This window comes from Halichoerus grypus, chromosome 9, assembly GCF_964656455.1.
Source record: "Halichoerus grypus chromosome 9, mHalGry1.hap1.1, whole genome shotgun sequence".
Classification (NCBI taxonomy): Eukaryota; Metazoa; Chordata; class Mammalia; order Carnivora; family Phocidae; genus Halichoerus; species Halichoerus grypus.
In genome coordinates, this window is record NC_135720.1 from 112,002,677 (window position 1) to 112,022,494 (window position 19,818).

A 19,818-nucleotide genomic window follows, 5' to 3' on the forward strand; every position below is an offset into this window, starting at 1 on the left:
TTTGATAATGTAGTATAGTTACGTAAGATGGTGAGGGAAGCTGGGTGGGTGATGGGTACACCGCACTTCCTTGTATTAATTTTGCAGCTTTTTGTGAGTCTATAATTATTTCCAAATAAAGCAAACACACAAAGAAACCAGAAAACAACGGGCACCCTCCCCGAACCCAGCCTAGCCTTCCCAGAATCCGCGCCACAGCCCACACTTCTGCCCTCCATGTGGCCTCTACCGCTCAGGTAAGGCGGGGAGAGTGGGTGCGGCGGGACCGCGCACGCGCAGTCCTGAAATCCCCCGCCGCGGCGCTGGGAAGTCACGCTTGCGCAGTCTTGGCCCTTGGCCGCCGCGCCAGCCCTTCTACGCGCCGGGGGACTCGGCTGCCTTGGCCCCTTCGCGCTGCCGTCTTTTCCGGCAGTTGGAGCGCTTCCTGTTGTCCTTACCAGCACCCGCCCCTCGGCCCCTGCCTCAGAGACCCTAACGCGTCCCTATCCTCTTCTCTGCTCGGCGGGGTGCTGCCGCTGGGGTTTCGCCTGTCCGCCTGTCGAGACCTCGGTCGCTGGCCCGGCCGGCGTCTGCGGCTGTCCGCCGCCGCCAGCTCTTCCTCCCCCGGGGCTCTGGTGAGTGTCTTGCTGCCGCTGTCTTCTAGTCCATCCCAGTCTCTCCCCCTCATCTCCTCCCGTCTCTTTTTGGGGTTCTCCCTTCCCGCCGGCGCCCTCTTACCAGCCCTGTCCTGACGGCCCCTCGGCCGCTCTCCTCAGCCTACTGACAGCCCCCGTCCTCCCGGTTTTCAGAGGCTCCGCTGTCGGTCCTCGCCACACTTCCCCAGTCTCAGGCTCCCCACCCCATTCTTTCTTTCTTTTTGTGCAGTTGGGGCGGGGAGCCGGGCTCTCTTCTCTTTTCCATGTTGCCAGCTTTGTCTGCTCGCCGCAGCCGCTTAAGTCTCCTCTGGGATCTCAGTCGTACTGGTTTCCATCTCTTTGCTTTTTTTCTGGGGTCTGAGAACCTAAGAGCTGTTGTGTGAGGCAGAGACGTGGAAAGCCCGTCCTGGGGTGTGGTTCCTTTGAGTCGGCCCCCTTCCCCATGGCTAGTCTTAGAGTACTGGGCTTCAGATAATCTTAAAATCACAGGAAAATTGAGTGACGATTTTTTTTTTTTTTAAGAAAAGAGTGGAAAAGGAAAGTCGATAAGGACTTAGAGGAAGTCTGTGTCAGAAAGTGTGCAGAAACAGCTAGTAGAGAGATCAGATCTCCCAGTTTGCACTTTGAATTGACTAAAAGACACAGAGAAACTTGTTGGTTTTGAAATGTACAGAGGAAAGTTGAAGTGAGGTAAACCTTGTGCTTCCTTTCCCTTTCAGCTCACCTTGGCTCCGAATTAGAATTAGCTAGGCAGTAGATGTCGTTTCCCTAAATATAAAACAAACACCACGATAACAGGCTCCACTCATAAGAGGACCAGAACTCTATCCTCCAACTTTGTATAGAAAACCACTTCACCTCCCAGCTCTATCCCAATCATACATACATATTCTCAGTTCCTAGTAATGGTCAGGAAAGATGAGTGCTTTCTCAGTAAATCTTTTATAAGGTCCTTACTACGTGCATAGCGTTGTGCATGAGATGGGAGAAGGATATTAAAAGTAGTGTAAGACAGGTGCTTGCTTTCCCATGGCTTACAGTTCAGGAGGAGAAATTAAGATATGTGATTTTTAAGGAATGATATCCGTGTGCATTTACCCAAATGAAAGATACTGGATTGTCAGTCACAAAGACATAAATAATTGGTGAGGGAAGGGGTATTCATAGAGAGAACAGTACCATTGTAAAGTCAGTCAATCAAGGATAACCATCTAGGTTGAATAAAACAATGGTTTTCATTTAATCTACTTTTATGTTTGCAGTACCTTTGAAGATCACATTCTTTTGTTAAATTTTTAGAACTTTTAAGAATTTCTTACCTACCTATTCCCTTATTCTGCAGAGATGGAGAATGAAATGAATAGGGAAGGGGCCTCCGGTGGCCTGTAGGTCAGGGCATGAAGGCTTGAATTATCAAAAGTGTGAGAAAAGCCCTGTGTTATAAAAAGTACTTGGTTGACCCAGTAAAGCTATAAATTGCTATAGGGCAATAGTAATTTTATCTTTTGATGAAAGGTTATTAGAATAGGCTAAGCCTTTTATGAGTGGAGGAAGGGCAGGAGGAGGAAGTTTTGAAGAAAGGTCAAAGGGAAGGATAGTGCAACCTTTGCCATTACATTAGAGACTGTATGTGAAGGTTGAAAATCATTCTGCTAGGAAATTTGTTGGTCTGTTATGTGAGCATCTTTGAGTACACTTAATATCCTGTTGATCTTTTTAAAAGCTTAGGAAGCCATGCCAGTGACTTAAATGAGTAAAAACGTTCCACACCTCAGTATTTATATACTTATCAATGTAAATATAATTTTGTTCTTTAGTTTTGTTGACAACTAAAAAATCATTAACTTGCTCAACTTACATTTATTAACCACCTATTATATGAAAGGCACTGTTTGTCTGCTTAAATACTTGCATTTTTATGTTGAATAATTTCAGTTGTTAAAATGTAACCACATATATGTATATAAAAAAGGTCTCTAGAAGTGTTCAGACAAGGGAGGAGTACAAAGCACTCCCTTGCTTCAGACTTGTTTTTAAATTTGGTTTGAAAATTTCTTCACCAGACTTAGAGTGCATGTGGTTTTCATTGTGGGTGGAGGGGGTACAGGCTGACAAATAAGGAGCCACACCCAAGCTTCATAAACCAGAGGTCTTTAAACAATTCTACTGATATCCTAAAAATATTTGGGTTTGCTTTGGTATTAGCAGAAACTTCCTCATAAAAAATAACATTGTAACAAATAACGTAGGTAGAGCTGAGTTCACTTTCTTGAATTTGTTATTACTTATAATTTTGGCACTTCATGAATAAAAATGTTTGAAGTAGAGCCTTGATTTTGAATCTCTTTGCTCTGAAAGGATTATTCTTTACATGATTTTCCCCTGAATATCTTTTAATAAAATTGCTTAATGTTAAGCCTTTTGTCTTAGTAATAATAAATATTTGCTCATTCCTTAATGGCCCTAATCTATGAGAAAATTTAAAAAGCTGCTAAGTATTAAGGGGAGAACCTTAAGGAAACTTTCATAAAGTGTACTATCTTTGAAAATGGCCCCTGGCCCCTCCTGATTTTTACTCAGCTTTATATTGGGATGAAAGGACAGACTTAGAGGCAGGTCATGTTGGAGGAAGGCATGATAAGGATAAAATATTGAGCATTATTGCCAGTGCTGGAGCAAGTCTAGATTGGTGAATGGTCTGGCCAACTGTGACAGTATGGGCTGGCAAAAATATCTGGGGGAAAATGAGATTTAAATCTATGAAAAAAATGTTCTATAAGCTATTTAAACCTTGTTGGTATCAGTTTTCTCATATGTAAAACGAGGAAGTCAGGGTATTTTGTTTTTAAGATATCTTCCATCACCAAAATTATGATTCAGGTTTTTTCTTTGTAACATTGTTTTTATCAGTTTTTTGTTTTAACTTGTAAATCCAAATAACATACATTTATCAAATACTGTAAGACATGTCAGAGTACATATATACCTGTAGATGAGCGTTTTAGTTATAGATTTTTTTTAACTCTAGAAATGGTATAAATTTAAAAGTTATTGGTAATTTGGGGCACCTGGCTGGCTCAGTCAGTAGAGCATGCAGCTCTTGATTTTGGGTTTGTAAGTTCGAGCCCCACATTGGGTGGAGAGATTACTTAAAAATAAAATCTTTAAAAGTTATTGGTGGGGCGCCTGGATGGCTCAGTTGGTTAAGCGACTGCCTTCGGCTCAGGTCATGATCCTGGAGTCCCTGGATCGAGTCCCGCATCGGGCTCCCTGCTCAGCGGAGAGTCTGCTTCTCCTTCTGACCCTCTCCCCTGTCATGTGCTCTCTCTCATTCTCTCTCTCTCTCAAATAAATAAATAAAATCTTAAAAAAAAATAAATAAAAGTTATTGGTAATTTAATAGTAATAGTACATGCTCATTGAAGAAAATGTATAAAATGTGGAAAAGCCCAAACAAGAGTAAAATGATCTATTGCATTCTTACTGCCTAGAGTTATGCCATTAGTAACATTTTGATACATATTTCAAATAATCTGTGCACATCTAGTAAACACATAAATAAAATTGAATAAAATAAAATCATGGTATATATTCTGTTTTGTAACCTTTTCCTGCTTAGATTGGAAACCTTTCCCCTGACATTAAACATTTGAACATATTTTAATTGTGCATTACTCAATTATAGGACTTTTTATAATTTAATCAGTTCTATTGTTATGTATTCAAGTTTTATCATTACAGTGCTACATTGAACCCCCTGTGTATGAATCCTTATGGGTCTTTGATTTCTTCAAGGTAGATTTTTGGATGGCAAAAAATTATACTGTGTCTGTATTATATATTCTTAATTTATGTTTATATTATGATCTTGTTCTCTTCCTTTTTAAAATTATAACATATGTATTAAAGATATATTCATGTCACTTTTAGGTACAGATAGATTTGCTTCTGACTGATGCATGTTATTTCTTTATGTGCACCCACAGCATTTTATTTCCTTACTGAATTGGCTTCAACTTCCTATAACACAAATGATGGCATAATAAACATCTCCTGTAATGCACAAGTTTGTGCATTTCTTAAGAGCCTATGAGACAATTTCTTTAGGCCTAATACCTAGAGATGGTATTTCTGGGTCATAGGACATTTATATATACTTATTTTCATCAAGTATTCTGTTTGTCTGGCTTTTGTTGTATATTGTATGTTTGTCCTCCAGAAAACTTGTACCAATTTACTTTCCTACCAGTAGGTGAGGAGAGTGTATGATTGGTGGATTCTAACTCCAAAATTGATACCTCTTCTTTTTTTGTTTCTAGCAGCCATGGCAATGACAGGCTCAACACCTTGCTCCTCCATGAGTAATCACACAAAGGAAAGGGTGACCATGACCAAAGTGACACTGGAGAATTTTTATAGCAACCTTATCGCTCAACATGAAGAACGAGAAATGAGGTAAAGAACTGTGTTTGAGAAAATTGTGTCATGGTTTTGGCATTCGTGTCTAGTATCATAAGACACATTCATAATATCGTTGAAAGGAGATAAGAATAGCAGCAGCAATGTAAGAGCCTATCCCATTACAATTGCTGTTAACCCATTTATTTCTACTACTAGTCAATAGCACAGGGGCACCTGGCTGGCTCAGTTGGTAGAGCATGCGACTCTTGATCTTGGGGTTGTGAGTTTGAGCCCCACGTTGGGTTCAGAGGTTACTTAAAAATGAACTCTTAGGGAAAAAAAAATAACACAGAATTCCATAGTAGTATAAAAAAATAAATTGGGCCAAAGCCTTGGATTCATTGTTAAGGCAGTATGACGTAACAGAAAGAACAGCCCTTATGGAATCAGACCTGGGTTTAGAATCCTGCCTTTATCGTTTGGTAGCTATCTGAGGCCGGAGTAAGTTTCTTAGTCTTTTTGTGTATCAGTTCCCTATCTGGAAAATGGGGATAATACTTGCCTTGCAGGATTGCTGTGGGGATTATATATATAACGTATGTGAGTAACCACCATAGTGCTTCTCACATAGTAATCACTTAATCACTTGGCACCTGTTGTTATTGACCCGGTGTACACTGTTCATGTACTAACTTGTAATTAAAATTTTATTCCCAACATTTTATTATGAAAATATTCAAAAGTGCAGAAAAGTTGAAGGATTAATATGCTGAATACCCTTATATACATCATCTAGATTCTATAATTGTCATTCATTGTTGTGTTACATATTCATCCTTCTATCCATTCATTAAACCATCTTAATTTTTTGCTATGCTTCAAAGCATGTTGGAGATTTCAGTGTTTTACTTCTGAATATGTCTCCTTGTATAACAAACGAGTTCAATATGTGTGTATATATATACACACATATATATATGTGTATATATATACATATATATTTAAGAGAGTGTAAATTTTGCATACGGTAAAATGCACAGTCTTCCTCTAGGTGTGGTTTTTTCTTTTTCTTTCTTTTTTTTTTTTTTAAGTAATCTCTGCACCCAGTGTGGGGTTCCAACCGAAATGCACAATCTGAAGGGTACCATTCAGTGAGTTTTGACAAATGTATATACCTGTAGAACTTAAACTCCTATCAAGACATAGAACATTACCATTATCCCAGAAAGTTCTTTGATTCCTGGAGATGTTCCTTCAAACCCAGGCAACCACTGTTGTAATTTTGTTTCTATCATAGATTAGTCTTGCCTATTCCATACAAATGGAGCATGTAAACGGATTCATATAGTAAGTACTCATTTGAGTAAGGCATCTTTCACTCAGCCTGTTTTCAGAGTTCATCCATGTTGCTGTTGTATCAATAGTTTGTTCCTTTATAGTGCTGAGTACCATTCTGTTTTCTGACTATACCTCTGTTTTTACATTCGTAAACGGATTCATATAGTAAGTACTCATTTGAGTAAGGCATCTTTCACTCAGCCTGATGTTTTCAGAGTTCATCCATGTTGCTGTTGTATCAATAGTTTGTTCCTTTATAGTGCTGAGTACCATTCTGTTTTCTGACTATACCTCTGTTTTTACATTCTTCTGTTGATGAACATCTGGGCTTTTTTCAGTTTTGGGCTGTTTTGAATATGTTTCTATGAACATTTGTGTACAGATCTTTTTGTGAACATTTGTTTTCAGTTCTTGGGTAAATATTTAGGAGTGGAATTGCTGGATCATAAATATACATAAGTATATGTTTAGTTTCATAAGAAACTGCTAGACCTTTTTCCAGAATATTATCAGCTTTGTGTGAGAGTTCCAGTTGCTTTACATTTTTGCTAACAAAATGTCTGTTTGTATGTCAGCCTTTTTTTTTTTTTTAAGATTTTATTTATCTGAGAGAGAGAATGAGAGAGCGCACCCGTGCGAGAGAGAACTTGGTGGGGGAGGAGCAGAGGGGGAGGGAGAGGAAGGGGAAAGAATCTCCAGCAGACTGCTGAGCACGGAGCCCAACACAGGGCTCGATCCCACAACCCTGAGGTCATGACCTGAGCTGAAATTAAGAGTCGGAGGCTTAACCGACTGAGCCACCCAGGTGCCCCTCCTGTTCATTTTCTTTATAGTGACTTTAGATGAGCAGAAGTTTTAAATTTAGGTGAAATCTAATTTGGCATTTTTTTTCTTTTGTAGTAAAACTTTGCTGCCCCCAAGTAAAAAAGATATTCTTCTATATCTTCTTTGGGAAGTTTTATAATTTAGTTTTTACATTTAGTTCTATGATCCATCTTGAATTAATAAGTGTATGAGATGGGAGTTGAGATTTATTTTTTTTTTCCTTATGGATATCCAGTTGTTTTAGCACCCTTTGTTGCAAAGATTTCCTTTTCCCCATCAGATTCTTTGGCACTTTTGTCAAAAATCAAATACCCTGTAGTATGTGTGTATTTCTGGGTTTTCTTTTTTCTTTCTTTCTTTTTTCTTTTTTTAAAGATTTTATTTTTAGGTAATCTCCACACCCAATGTGGGTCTTGAACCTACTACCCCTAGATCAAGAGTCACACGCTCTACCGACTGAACCAACCAGGTGCCCTGATTTCTGGGTTTTCTCTTCTATTTCATTGATCTGTTTGTCCCTATGCCAGTATTACACTGACTTCGTTACTGTAGTATTGTGGTAAGTTTTGAAGTCCTCTAGTTAGTGTAAGTCTTCAGCTTCGTTGTTTTGCTTTGTTTTCCCCCAAGATTGTTTTGGCTATTCTAGGTTCTTTGCATTTTTTTTTTAAAGGTTTTATTTATTTATTTGACAGAGAGAGATAGCGAGAGCAGGAACAGAAGCAGAGGGAATGGGAGAGGGAGAAGCAGGCTTTCCGCTGAGCAGAGAGCCCTATGTGGGGCTCTGTCCCAGGACCCTGGGATCATGACCTGAGCCGAAGGCAGATGCTTAATGACTGAGCCACCTAGGCTCCCGGTTCTTTGCATTTTTATATAGATTTTAGAATCAGCTTGTCAATTTCTAGAGGAAAGCTTGATGGAATTATGATTATAATTGTATTGAATCTATAGATCAGTTTGGGGGAGAATTGACATCTTAACAGTATTGAATCTCTGATGCATGGATATACTGTATCTCTCCATTCTCTTAGGTCTTTAATTTTTTCCAGCAGTGTTTTGTAGTGTTTAGTGTGGGGGTCTTACATGTTATTTTGTTCTTCTGTTACTAGTATTTTGGGTTTTTTTTTTTGATGCTGTTTTAAGTGGATATTTAAAATTTTTTTTTCCAATTGTTTGCTTCTAGCGTATGGAAATATAACTGAATTTTGTATATTGACCTTATATCCTGAAACTTACTAATTTATTTATTCTACTAACTTTTTTGTAGATTCCTTAGGATTTTCTGTGTAAACAATCATGTCATATTCAAATAGAGAGTTTTACTTCTTCTTTTCCAATCTATACACCTTTTCTTTCTTTTTCTTGCCTTATCGTATTGGCTGGGATATCAGGTACAATGTTGAATATAAGTGGTGAGAGTAGACATTTTCGTTTTCTTCCTGATTTAAGGGTGAAAGCACTCACTATTTCACTGTTGTGTTGTTACCTGTAGGTTTTTCAAGGATGCCTTTTGTAGGTTGGGGAAGTTTTCTTATGTTCCTAGTTGGCTGAGAGTTTTTTCTTAGAGTGGGTGTTGAATTTTGTCAAATGATTTTTCTGCATCTTCTGCATCATTGTTTATTCTTTTAATATGATGAATTCAATGGACTGATTTTTTGCATGTTAAACTAACCTTGCATTCCTGGGGTAAAACCCTCTTGATCATAATATATTATTATTTTTGTATGTTGCTAGATTTGATATGCTAATATTTTGATAAGGGCTTTTGCAAGCACATTCTTCATGAGGGTGTAAATCATGTTTAGACTTTAAATATGCAGATCTGTATGTGGAATAGCAAAATATTTTATAGCTGGTGGTGGCTAGCTGCTGCTCTTTGAAATAGACAAATGCCTGCAGAGTGCCCTATGTTAGGATGATGGGGAATTCAAAGATAAATTTGTGCAATATATCTCTAGGCATGCTGTTGGAGGTAGATAGTTCTTTTTAATACAACCACTGTATTGAAATCAGAGTTTCTGGTGTTGTAGTTTCAAAACAAATACTATGAATTCTGATTAAGTTCCTTGTTTTGTTTATTTACTTAAAGATTTATTTATTTTTATTTTAGAGAGCACGCACATGAACAGGGAGAGGGGCAGAGAGAGAGGGCAAGAATCAGACTCTGCTTAGTGTGGAGTCCGATGTGGGGCTTGATCTCAAGAACCTGAGATTGTGATCTGAGTCGAAACCAAGGGTCAGACACTTAACCAGCTGAGCCACCCAGGCACCCCAATTTATTTCTTTATTTTAAAAATATTTTATTTATTTATTTGAGAGAGAGAGCGAGCAACCATGCAAGCGAGTGGGAGGGAGAGGGAGAGATAATCTGAACCAGACTCTGCACTGAGCACAGAGCCTGATGCGAGCTCAGTCCCATGACCGTGATATCATGACCTGAGCCGAAACCCAGAGTTGGATGCTCAACCGACTGAACCTTGTTTTGTTTAATAATAGTTGATTTTTTAATCCTACTGGCTCTGCCTTATGGTTCATTATTAATATATATCACATTCTCTAGGAATAGTATGACATACGGTTTTGTTTATGTTTTATTAATAAGTGTTACATTGTGGGGGCGCCTGTGTGGCTCGGTTGGTTAAGCATCTGATTTCAGCTCAGGTAATGATCTCAGTTATTAGACTGAGCCCTGTGTGGGGCTCTGTGATCAGCTGGGAGTCTGCTTGTCCCTCTCCCTCTGCCCCTCCCCCTGCTCATGTTCTCTCTGTCTTTCAAATAAATAAATAAAAATCTTTATTTTATTTTTTTAAAAAGATTTTATTATTTATTTATTTGCCAAAGTGAGAGAGAGAGAGAGAGAGAGAGAGTGAGCGAGCACAAGCAGGGGGAGTGGCAGGCAGAGGGAAAAGCAGGCTCCCCGCTGAGCGGAGCCCAGTGAGGGACTCGATCCCAGGACCCTGGGACCATGACCTGAGCTGGAGGGAGACGCCTAACAGCTGAGCCACCCAGGTGTCCCAATAAATAAAATCTTAAAAAAAAAAATAAGTGTTACATTGTGATTTACGCTAAAATTGAACCCAAAAATGAGTTGAAATCAGTGCTTTTTTGTTTTGGATTCTTAAGATGGAAACACCTTCCAAAAGCATTGGTGGTTTTGCTTTTCTTAAAGACCAAATTAATCAAAAGACAGGTGTAAGAAGAGAATGTTAAACATTTAAGAGGATTAGAATGTTTGTTTTTGGTAATTTTTGTTGTTATCAAATCATCATTATTTTTCATTAAAAAAAAAAAAAAGCAGTAGGGGTGCCTGGGCGGCTCAGTTGGTTAAGCATCTGCCTTTGGCTCAGATCATGAGCCCAGGGTCCTGGGATTGAGTCCCGCATCAGGCTCTCTGCTCAGTGGGGAGCCTGCTTCTCCCTCTCCCTGCCACTGCCTATTTCTGCGCATGCGCTCTTTGTAAAAAAAATAAAATAAAATCTTAAAAAAAAAAAAAACTGTTAGATGTGGTGCCTGGATGGCTCAGTTGATTAAGTGTCTGACTCTTGATTTCAGCTCAGGTCTTGATCTCAGGGTTCTGAGTTTAAGCCCTGAATTGGGCTCCATGCTGGGCGTGGAGCCTATTTTAAAAAAAACAACAAAAAACCAAACCTGTCAGAAATGGATTTTCAGGGGCGCCTGGGTGGCTTAGTCGTTAAGCGTCTGCCTTTGGCTCAGGTCATGATCCCAGGGTCCTGGGATTGAGCCCTGCATCAGGCTTCCTGCTTGGCGGGGAGCCTGCTTCTCCCTCTCCCTCTGCTGTTCCCCCTGCTTGTGCTCTCTCGCTCTCTCTGTCAAAAAAACAAAAAAACAAAACAAGAAAAATCTTAAAAAGAAAATGGATTTTCAGGCTTTTTCATGTTATGGGTGGAAATGTCATAGAACCTTGATAAATAAGCAGAGTTTAAATAATATGAGACAATCAATGATAAAGAAACATTTTATTATGAGTATATAACTAGTATGTGATGGGTGGTTTGAAATAAGTATTGGGCTAGTAAATTTTGAGATCAGGTTGTAATAACTTTTCAATGTAAATGCCTTGTCTGGATGCCTTTAAAATCTCTAGTATTTCTTCCACACATATGTACCTTTTGCATTGTTCTATTTATGGTAGAAATGCACTAGGTTATATCTGAAACAAAGTACTTAACAACAGGGGAGATGAAACCAAAGCCTAGAAGTAGAAGAAAGAATAAAAATCATTTAGGAATGGTTTCCTGTATAAAAGTAGAATATGAGAACATTGGGTGGGTTTAGAAACATTACAGCAAGTTCTACTGATCGATTTAAAAACAGTTAAACCCCCTGAGTCTGGTTCTGTTTGATGGTCTCCTGTTAATGCTACTGGTAGACTATAAACTGAACCCACTCAAGAGTGCAAGTTCATCTTCTTTATTTAATCTTTGTTTTGCCTCTGATGGTATGGTTATTTAGGAATAGCAGTTCTCCTATTCTCTCTCTTACGTGATCCTAGGTACCCAGTAAATATTGATGATTGCCTAGTTATTCATACAAAAAATAATTTATAGCAGCCTGAAATCAAAACCAAGGAAGCCGACAATTTTTTTTTTTTTTTTAAAGATTTTATTTATTTATTTGACAGAGAGAGATACAGCGAGAGAGGGAACACAAGTAGGGGGAGTGGGAGAGGGAGAAGCAGGCTTCCTGTGGAGCAGAGAGCCCGATGTGGGGCTCGATCCCAGGACCCCGGGATCATGACCTGAGCCGAAGGCAGACGCTTAACGACTGAGCCACCCAGGCTTCCCCGACATTTTTTTCTTATAAAATATTCTGTGTTGGTTTTGTTCTTCATGAATACTATTTTGGTGGATTAATTAAAGCCACAAAAACCCAGGTTAATAGGATGTAATGGTATGCTTCCCTCCCCTCCTGCCCCCAAATCAAATAAGAACTTTCCTACATTTTACCCTTTGAGAACCAGCACTGTCTGCTACTCCTTTTAGGTATTCTTACTCAGGTGTTCCTGTGGCTGTGTTTGGTCTGATCTGGTACTGAGTTGTAATATGTGATTATTATTAGTGAGCAAGTGTCAGTTTTACTTAAGTCCCAGAGATGAGTAAGTCTTGACCTTTGAATGTTATTCACTGACTAGATGTATCAGTCAAACCAAAGTAATTTGTTGAGATTTTTTTTTTTTAAGAGAGCAGTGGGGAGGAGCAGAAGAAGAGGGACAAGCGGACTCAGCTCCAAGCACGGAGCTGACCCAGGGCATGATCTCACGACCTTGAGATCATGACCTGAGCCAAAACCAAGAGTCGGACACTTGACCTACGGTACCACCCACGCACCCCAATTTGTTGAGATTTTTAAAAAATCTGTGTAAAACTCTTTTTAGGGTATTTCTTGAGATTTTTCTCAGTTTTGATCATGGAAATAACAGCTAGTGCTTATTTCTATACTGTTTTTCCTGGTTTTAAATGTCTCATCAACAGAAATGAGAAATATTGTCTAGTCAGCTCTCGTAGAATGGACTAGCCCTTTTCTCCCATCCCTGAAACCTCTGAATCAAGTTGTGCTGTGAGATGAACTTAAATTATGGTTAGCAAAGGGAGCTAATTACACATAGTCATGAATGTGTCTTGCACATTGTTACAAACTCTGATTTTCTTTTTCCCCCCATTTGGCAACATGCATTTTATAAAGTTGCTGTGTACAAAGCACTATTCTTAGTGGAGAAGGAGGATTCAGATATGGGCCCTGCCTTCCAAAGATCTTACTGTCTTCTATGAGAAGTGGGCTCACACGCAAATAAATAGAATAGAGCGCATGGAAGGCCTTGATGGGGTGAGGTTGGGTGTGGCCTCTACGTGTGAAAGTGGCCAGTCTCTCTCCCAGAGTACTGCTCTGGAACATTGGAGTTGAGTGGAAGAATGGCTTCACCAAAGGCTGGAGTGTTAGCTAAACTGGTCTTTGATCAGAGACATACCAGTGGAGGGGCCTGCTTTTCTTTTTCATTATGAACACTTTTTTTGTTTTTTAAAAGATTTTATTTATTTATTTGGCAGACAGAGACACAGTGAGAGAGGGAACACAAGCAGGGGGAGTGGGAGAGGGAGAGGCAGGCTTCCCGCGGAGCAGGGAGCCCGATGCGGGGCTCGATCCCAGGACCCTGGGACCATGACCTCAGCCAAAGGCAGACGCTTAACGACCAAGCCACCCAGGCGCCCCCATTATGAACACTTTTAAACACACACACAGAAAGACTAATACAGTGAACTCCCATATATTCATCCCTCAGATTCAGTAATTATCAAGATTTTGTTAAATTTGTTCCATTTTATTTTTTCTTGCTGTTGTGTTTTAAAGTAAATTTCAAACATCTGTCCTTTCAATCCTATGTAGTTCAGTGTACATCTCTAAAAATATGGCCATTTGCTTGTATAACTGCAATGCCACCATGAATCTAACAAAGCAGTAATTTCTTAGTGTCATCTCACAGAGGATGTCACTTGTAAGCCTCATTTTGGGCTGTGCTTGCCATTTTGGGTGTCTTTAAGGTCTTCTTTGGCTTGGACCCAATAAATCATTACTGTGGATAATTCTGCATGATAGGCTTTTTCTGGATACTTTTTTCTAATGAAAGAATCTGATTGTGTTCAAGGAGTTGATTCTGATAACTTTACTCTCGGGTAGGTACAGAAACCAATTTAATTACACTTGCAGTCAAGCTATGGAAAACTTCTTAGTTTGAATTGAGATTTAAAATGTAGTCAGAAGCAGCCATCTCTGGGACACACATTGGGCCCATTGTTCTAGCCCAGTCTGGTGTGGTCATCCAAAAAAATAGAGTCAGAAAGTATGATGGTGTTTGCTATTCAAGGCATAAAAAGAGCTGACCATAGTTGAGTTATAGTTCTTGCCATGATGTTATCTTTGATTCTTTTTACTCTTCTGTGCTTCAACTAATTAACATACACTCCTGAAAGTACCAACAGTACAGCCTTATCCCTCCAATACACATGCAAACAAAGATGCATATCACAAAATATTCTGGGAACCCAGAGAAGTAGGCAGACTGGAAGCCATGTAAGTGCTTTTCTTTTTTTTCCCCCATCAGGGTCAGAGTAGATCTTTTCACTTTCTGAGAGCTTAGACACAACTTGTTATATATCATCTGATTCTGTGGATTTGTAATATGATTTCTAACATGATATTAATTTTAACGAATTACTATTATTGCAATAATTATTTATTGACCAAAATAAAACCCATTATCTTTTCGTGGTCCTTTTTCTTGTGTTTCCAGTCATGTTTAGCGGCATCATTATCCTCCCACACAAGAAAGTCTAAGATTTTTCCTTTGATTCCTATCACGAATTAGTCATCTTTGTAGTACCTCTGTTCACTTCATTGTAGGTTTTCAGCCCTAGTTTCAGATCTGGACTCCATATCATCTGAATCATTAGGAGAGCTTTTAGTTTGCCTCAGTCTTTGTCAATTACTTTCCCTGCCAGTCCCTCAGCTCCTTACTGCTGACTGTCATTTTAAAATAGAAACCTCATCACATCACTCCTTTACACACAAGCCCCTGTAGCTCTTAGTTGTCTACAGACTAAGAGCCAGCCCTTTTAGTGTGACATTTGAAGTGCTACATGCCTCCCCACATCAGACTACAAGCTGTTGCTTCATATACTCCCTCCTTTTTTTTGGTTAAGATTTATTTATTTATTTGAGAGAGAGAGAGAGAGTGACAGAGTTCGCAGAGGGGAGAGGCAGAGGGAGAGGGAGAGCAACAGCCTGGCAGAGCCTGACTTGGGGTTTGATCCCATGACCCTGAGATCACAACCCCAGCTGAAAACCGAGAGTCAGGCACTCAAGCGACTGCAGCACCCAGGAGCCCTGTATTCCTACTTTTCATTCTTCCCTGTCCTGCTCACATTGCCTGTTATCTGAAATGCTGATAAGGGATAGAGATCCCAGCCAATGTGCTTTCACTTATGCTGAATAAATGCGGGTTGTGTGGAATTGGTTACAAGGAAGTTTTTCTTGTTTCTTTTAGTTTTATCAAATCTGTATGAGACTGTAGAGCCAAAATATTCTTGGATGCAGTTTTTAAGGTTTAATACTCCAGGGATTTAGAGTCTTAAGTTTTAATAGTGGTGACAGTCACCTGTTTTGATCATTCCTGCCTCTCCCCTTGAATCTCTAAATTCTGCCTTTACTCTTGTTTATCTAAGCTCTTTGCTTGTGGCAGGGAGGAGGAGGAAGATGTAAAAATAAAGGAAGTAGATTTCAGTCAGGGAGAGAGAGAAGCCCTGATAGAAGAGGTTATCAAACACCAGCTGCTTGTGGTTTGTTAAGGAGGAAATACTTTTAAAAAAGAGAGAGAACTTTTCATTTTGAAATAGGATTCTTTGTTGCAGTAACATCTTATACAGTTTTTTTCAAAATGGAGAACAAAGGGTGGGAATCTTTTCACTTGTCTTTGTAACTGTAATTTGTTTTATTTTTTTTAAAGATTTGTTTTTGAGAGAGAGCATGTGCATGAACAAGTGGTGGGGAGGGGGAGGGGGGCATATGGAGGGGGAGAGAGAGAATCCTCAAGCAGACTCCACACTGAGCGCAGAGCCCGAGCTCCATCTCACAATCCTGAGATCATGACCTGAGCTGAAACCAAGAGTCAGTCGCCCAACTGATTGCACCACCCAGGCGCCCCTGTAATTTATTGTTTTAATGAGGCATTTTGAGATTTACCTTTTTTACCATTAAAAAATACTGTGTTTATATAGACTTATCAGAAAGGTATTCAATTGTTATTTCAAATATCTTTATTTATTTTTAGACAAAAGAAGTTAGAAAAAGTGATGGAAGAAGAAGGCCTAAAAGATGAAGAGGTAATTCGTATTGGGAAATTTTTCCTTGAACCCAGCATGGCAAATCTTGTTCAGCAAGTTGTTAGCCTTGATATATAGGGTACTTGGCTTAGTAACAGGGAAACTTAGGAGGACTGGTGTACTTCTGGATTTAGGTATTCATGCAAAGGGAAAAATTCACTACTAAGTACCAGGGAGAGGAAGATTTATCTCGGCACGGTTGTAATAAATTAACTAGATTTAGAATTCCAAGAAAAGAAAGAGATGAGATCACATTAAAATAAAAAAAAGCAAATTACAGCATACTTATGGAAATCACAGAAAAGTCTCTATAGAAATGGAGCAAAGTTCTGAAATCATTATCAAGGCAAAACATCTCTTCAGATCAGTCCTTTCCCCAATGCCTACAGATGTGGTAGGAGAAAATATAGTTAAGAAACTGTGCAAGGAACTGAAATGACAGTGGAAATGCCTTCAAAAATAGGAATGAATCATAGAATCCAGGAAAATGGTGAAAAATACTGAAAACTTGTAGGAAATATAGAGTATAAAATGAATTCCAATGTGTAAAAAAAGACCAAACCCAGAGGGAAATTAAAAAAACAAAAAACACCCTTTTATTTTATATACAGAAGTTTAAAGGAAAATATTGTTTATTCTTCCTTCATTAGAAAAGTTAGAATAGTTGATTGCCAAAGTAGGTTGGTCAGAGTCCTCAGAGGAGGCACTCATCTGTTCAGTATGGTTTGGTTATTGTGTCCAAAGGCTGGGAAGGAGAGATGTGATCTCTTAAGGGTTCAGAAGGTTATGCTTAGTCTGGCGTGGTCCTGCTTTCCAGTCACAACTAAGACTGCTGTGAAGGTGCAGTTTCAGCTTCTCCCTTTCCCACCTCTCTCTCCCACTTTAAACATTAGAAGCGACTGAGGAGATCAGCGCATGCTCGGAAGGAAACGGAGTTTCTTCGTTTGAAGAGAACAAGACTTGGATTGGAAGATTTTGAGTCCTTAAAAGTAATAGGCAGAGGAGCATTCGGTGAGGTAAAAAAAACCACAGCTACTTATCAGATATAAAAACCCCACAGAACTTTGAAGCTGCTGACATACCATGAGCTCATGATTGTTGATAGAACTGAAATATGGGGTAGGTGGGTCAGGCATGCCAGCCCCACCTTGTAACTGCTCTTTCTGGCCTTTATTTCCCTCTCCACTGTCCCAGATCTCTGATTGTTCTTCTCTTTTGCCAGAGATGATGTTGATGCTCTAAGTATTGATCTAGAAGGAGAGTTAAAAGGTATAAGGAAATCAGTATTATTTACTGAGTGCTTCTCTCCTACAATCATGACAATAACTCATTTTATGGATGATGAAATTAAGACTCAGAGGGGATGTATAATGTTCCATTGTCACACAGCCAGTGAGCAGCAGTACCAGAAGTTGGGCCCAGGAATTCCTGATTTTTTTTTTGTTAAGTTTTTAATCACCCGGTGCTCATCACAAATGCACTCCTTAATCCCCATCATCTATTTCACCCATCCCCCCACCCACCTCCCCTATGGTAACCATCTGATTGTTCTGTATAGTTAAGAATCTGTTTCTTGGTTTGTCTCTTTTTTTCCCCTTTGCCCATTTGTTTTGTTTCTTAAAGGAGTTCCTGAACTTAAAGCTCTTGCTTTTCCCAGCATCACACCACCTCTCCGGGAGCAAACTAACAGCATATCTCCACCCTTTATTTCTTCCCGCCCGATTGCTGTTGCGCTAAATGATGGCCCCAGGAGACAGAATTTATAGAAATGGGTTATACAGGTAGTGGTAGAGAGTCGAAAGTATTTGCAGGTTTGTCCCACCTGGTCTTGTGGATGCATCCTGCTTGGTCACAAGGGCAGTCTGTTGGGGAGGGTTTGAATGAGCCCGTGCAAGGTCATCTTCATTAATGGAAAACACCGGAAGTGAACGACTTACTGATGCGATAGTTTCATTAACTTTATATAAACGGAGCAGCATACTATTAAAAACCCATAGCTAGGGGAAATGTGAGTACGTACTTAGAGGCACACAGGTGAAAGATTAAATTGATCCCTCAGTGTTGAGAATCCCTGTTGGCTCGTGGAGAAAGGGAAAGGTACGGTACCACCTCTAAAAGGGCTTTCTGTTTAGTGAGGAAGGGATGTGGGACGCAGTCAGGAAAAACATGAAAAAAGTGCAGGGAGAAGAAAGCATATGTATCTGGGGGTGGGGTGGGGTGGGGGGAGGATGTGCAGGGACTTGCCAAGAAGTTTGTCTTTGGATTTGCAGACCATTAGTTTTCTTTTCATCATAATATTATCTGTTCTTTCTAAAAACACTGGAAGAAAAAAAAGAGAAAGGAAAACTGCATAAAACCCCATTTCCCTAATTATACATTTTAGGTTTTTTTTCCTTCTAGACATTTTTCCTATGCATGAGCTTTTGCTACAGTTGTTTTAAACATTGTTGTCATGGCTTCCTTAGGGTTTCTGAGCTGACTGGATGACATGTGCCTCTGGTGTAATAGTCCTTAAGTTCGAAAGTGAGGGTTTTTAATTAGATTGATTTGTTCAACTAGGGAGCCAAAGCTGTTCAGATGTGGAGATGTTTGAGAATGTTTCTAGGGCTGACTTCATGGTGTACAATAAATATATCCATTTTGGAACATTAAAAAGCACTTTTTTCTGCTTTGTTATTGCTGGTTGCTTATATTAATATTGTAATACTTTTTCATTTTAAATTATTTCCTAAAACACATGAAAGCTCTAGCTTGACATTGAGAACTTTTGACTTGGCATTTCTTTTATAACTCTTAGGTGCGGCTTGTTCAGAAGAAAGATACAGGGCATGTGTATGCAATGAAAATACTCCGTAAAGCAGATATGCTTGAAAAAGAGCAGGTAAACCACAATTGTAGCAGTGATTTTAGTCAGCTTATAAATTCTTTGTCACATAAAACTGTTCTTTTTATTTGAAATGTATTTTCTTATTACAGTTTTCTTTAGCACTGTCATGTATGAATATATAGTTAATATTACTTTTCTTTCCCCAACAAAGAAGCAGTTACATATATTTTAAAAAGGACAAATAATGCCTTACGTTGTGTGGTCTTTTAAAAGTTGAAAACCTATTAGAAGCATCTGCTGTTTGTGTCTCCCAGTTGATCACAAGCTGTGCTTGTCACGAGGAGCCTGTTTTTGAGGTCACACTTGCTGTGGTAGCATGTTCCTACTGAATGCTGAGAGAAATGGTATATATATACCTTGGAACTGAGACTTATGAACTAGAACTTGGAATTTGCAATCTAAAATGTGTCTTAATGTGCTTCATTCTGTACATTCAAACCAAAGTTGGGTCTTCTGAGTAGCTCGTTATTACCCAAGAGAGACCAGTCTTCTTTCTGAATGAATTTGAAAAAATCTAATGCAAACGGCAGAGCAGTGCAAATTCTCTTTTAAGGATTCAGAACACTTTCTAAAACCTAAACCTACTTTGCATATAGATTTATAAGATGCAGAAGTACTTTATGCAAAATAAAATTTTAAATATTGGGCAGTATATTAAAAACAAGAATGCTCCCTTTCTGTAAATCTAATTTCATTCAGCAGTTTGCTTAAGAACAGTAGTGGATGATGTCTGCATACGTCCTGTAAAGAATCAGGGCAAAGAGAGACCCTGTGGCAAGGAGAGCTCTGGGTATAGAGCGCAAGAGCAGGGATGGAGACTGGCCTGCACCTAGTCCCTTCT

General features: G+C 39.2%; 1 protein-coding gene across 2 annotated transcripts in view; it reads left to right on the forward strand.

Annotated features, from left to right (window-relative positions):
• Positions 1 to 325: 325 nt before the first annotated feature.
• STK38 (serine/threonine kinase 38) overlaps positions 326 to 19,818 on the forward strand; it is a 39,638-nt gene continuing 20,145 nt past the window's right edge. Inside the window, exons 1-5 of one of the 2 annotated variants that reach the window (XM_036097222.2) lie at positions 326 to 614; positions 4,955 to 5,090; positions 16,039 to 16,090; positions 16,984 to 17,106; positions 18,888 to 18,971. In XM_036097222.2, the coding sequence (XP_035953115.1) occupies positions 4,960 to 5,090; positions 16,039 to 16,090; positions 16,984 to 17,106; positions 18,888 to 18,971 (390 nt within the window). In that variant the 5' untranslated portion in view covers positions 326 to 614; positions 4,955 to 4,959. The remainder of the gene's footprint in view (positions 615 to 4,954; positions 5,091 to 16,038; positions 16,091 to 16,983; positions 17,107 to 18,887; positions 18,972 to 19,818) is intronic. The other variant, XM_036097215.2, reaches the window with a different exon arrangement.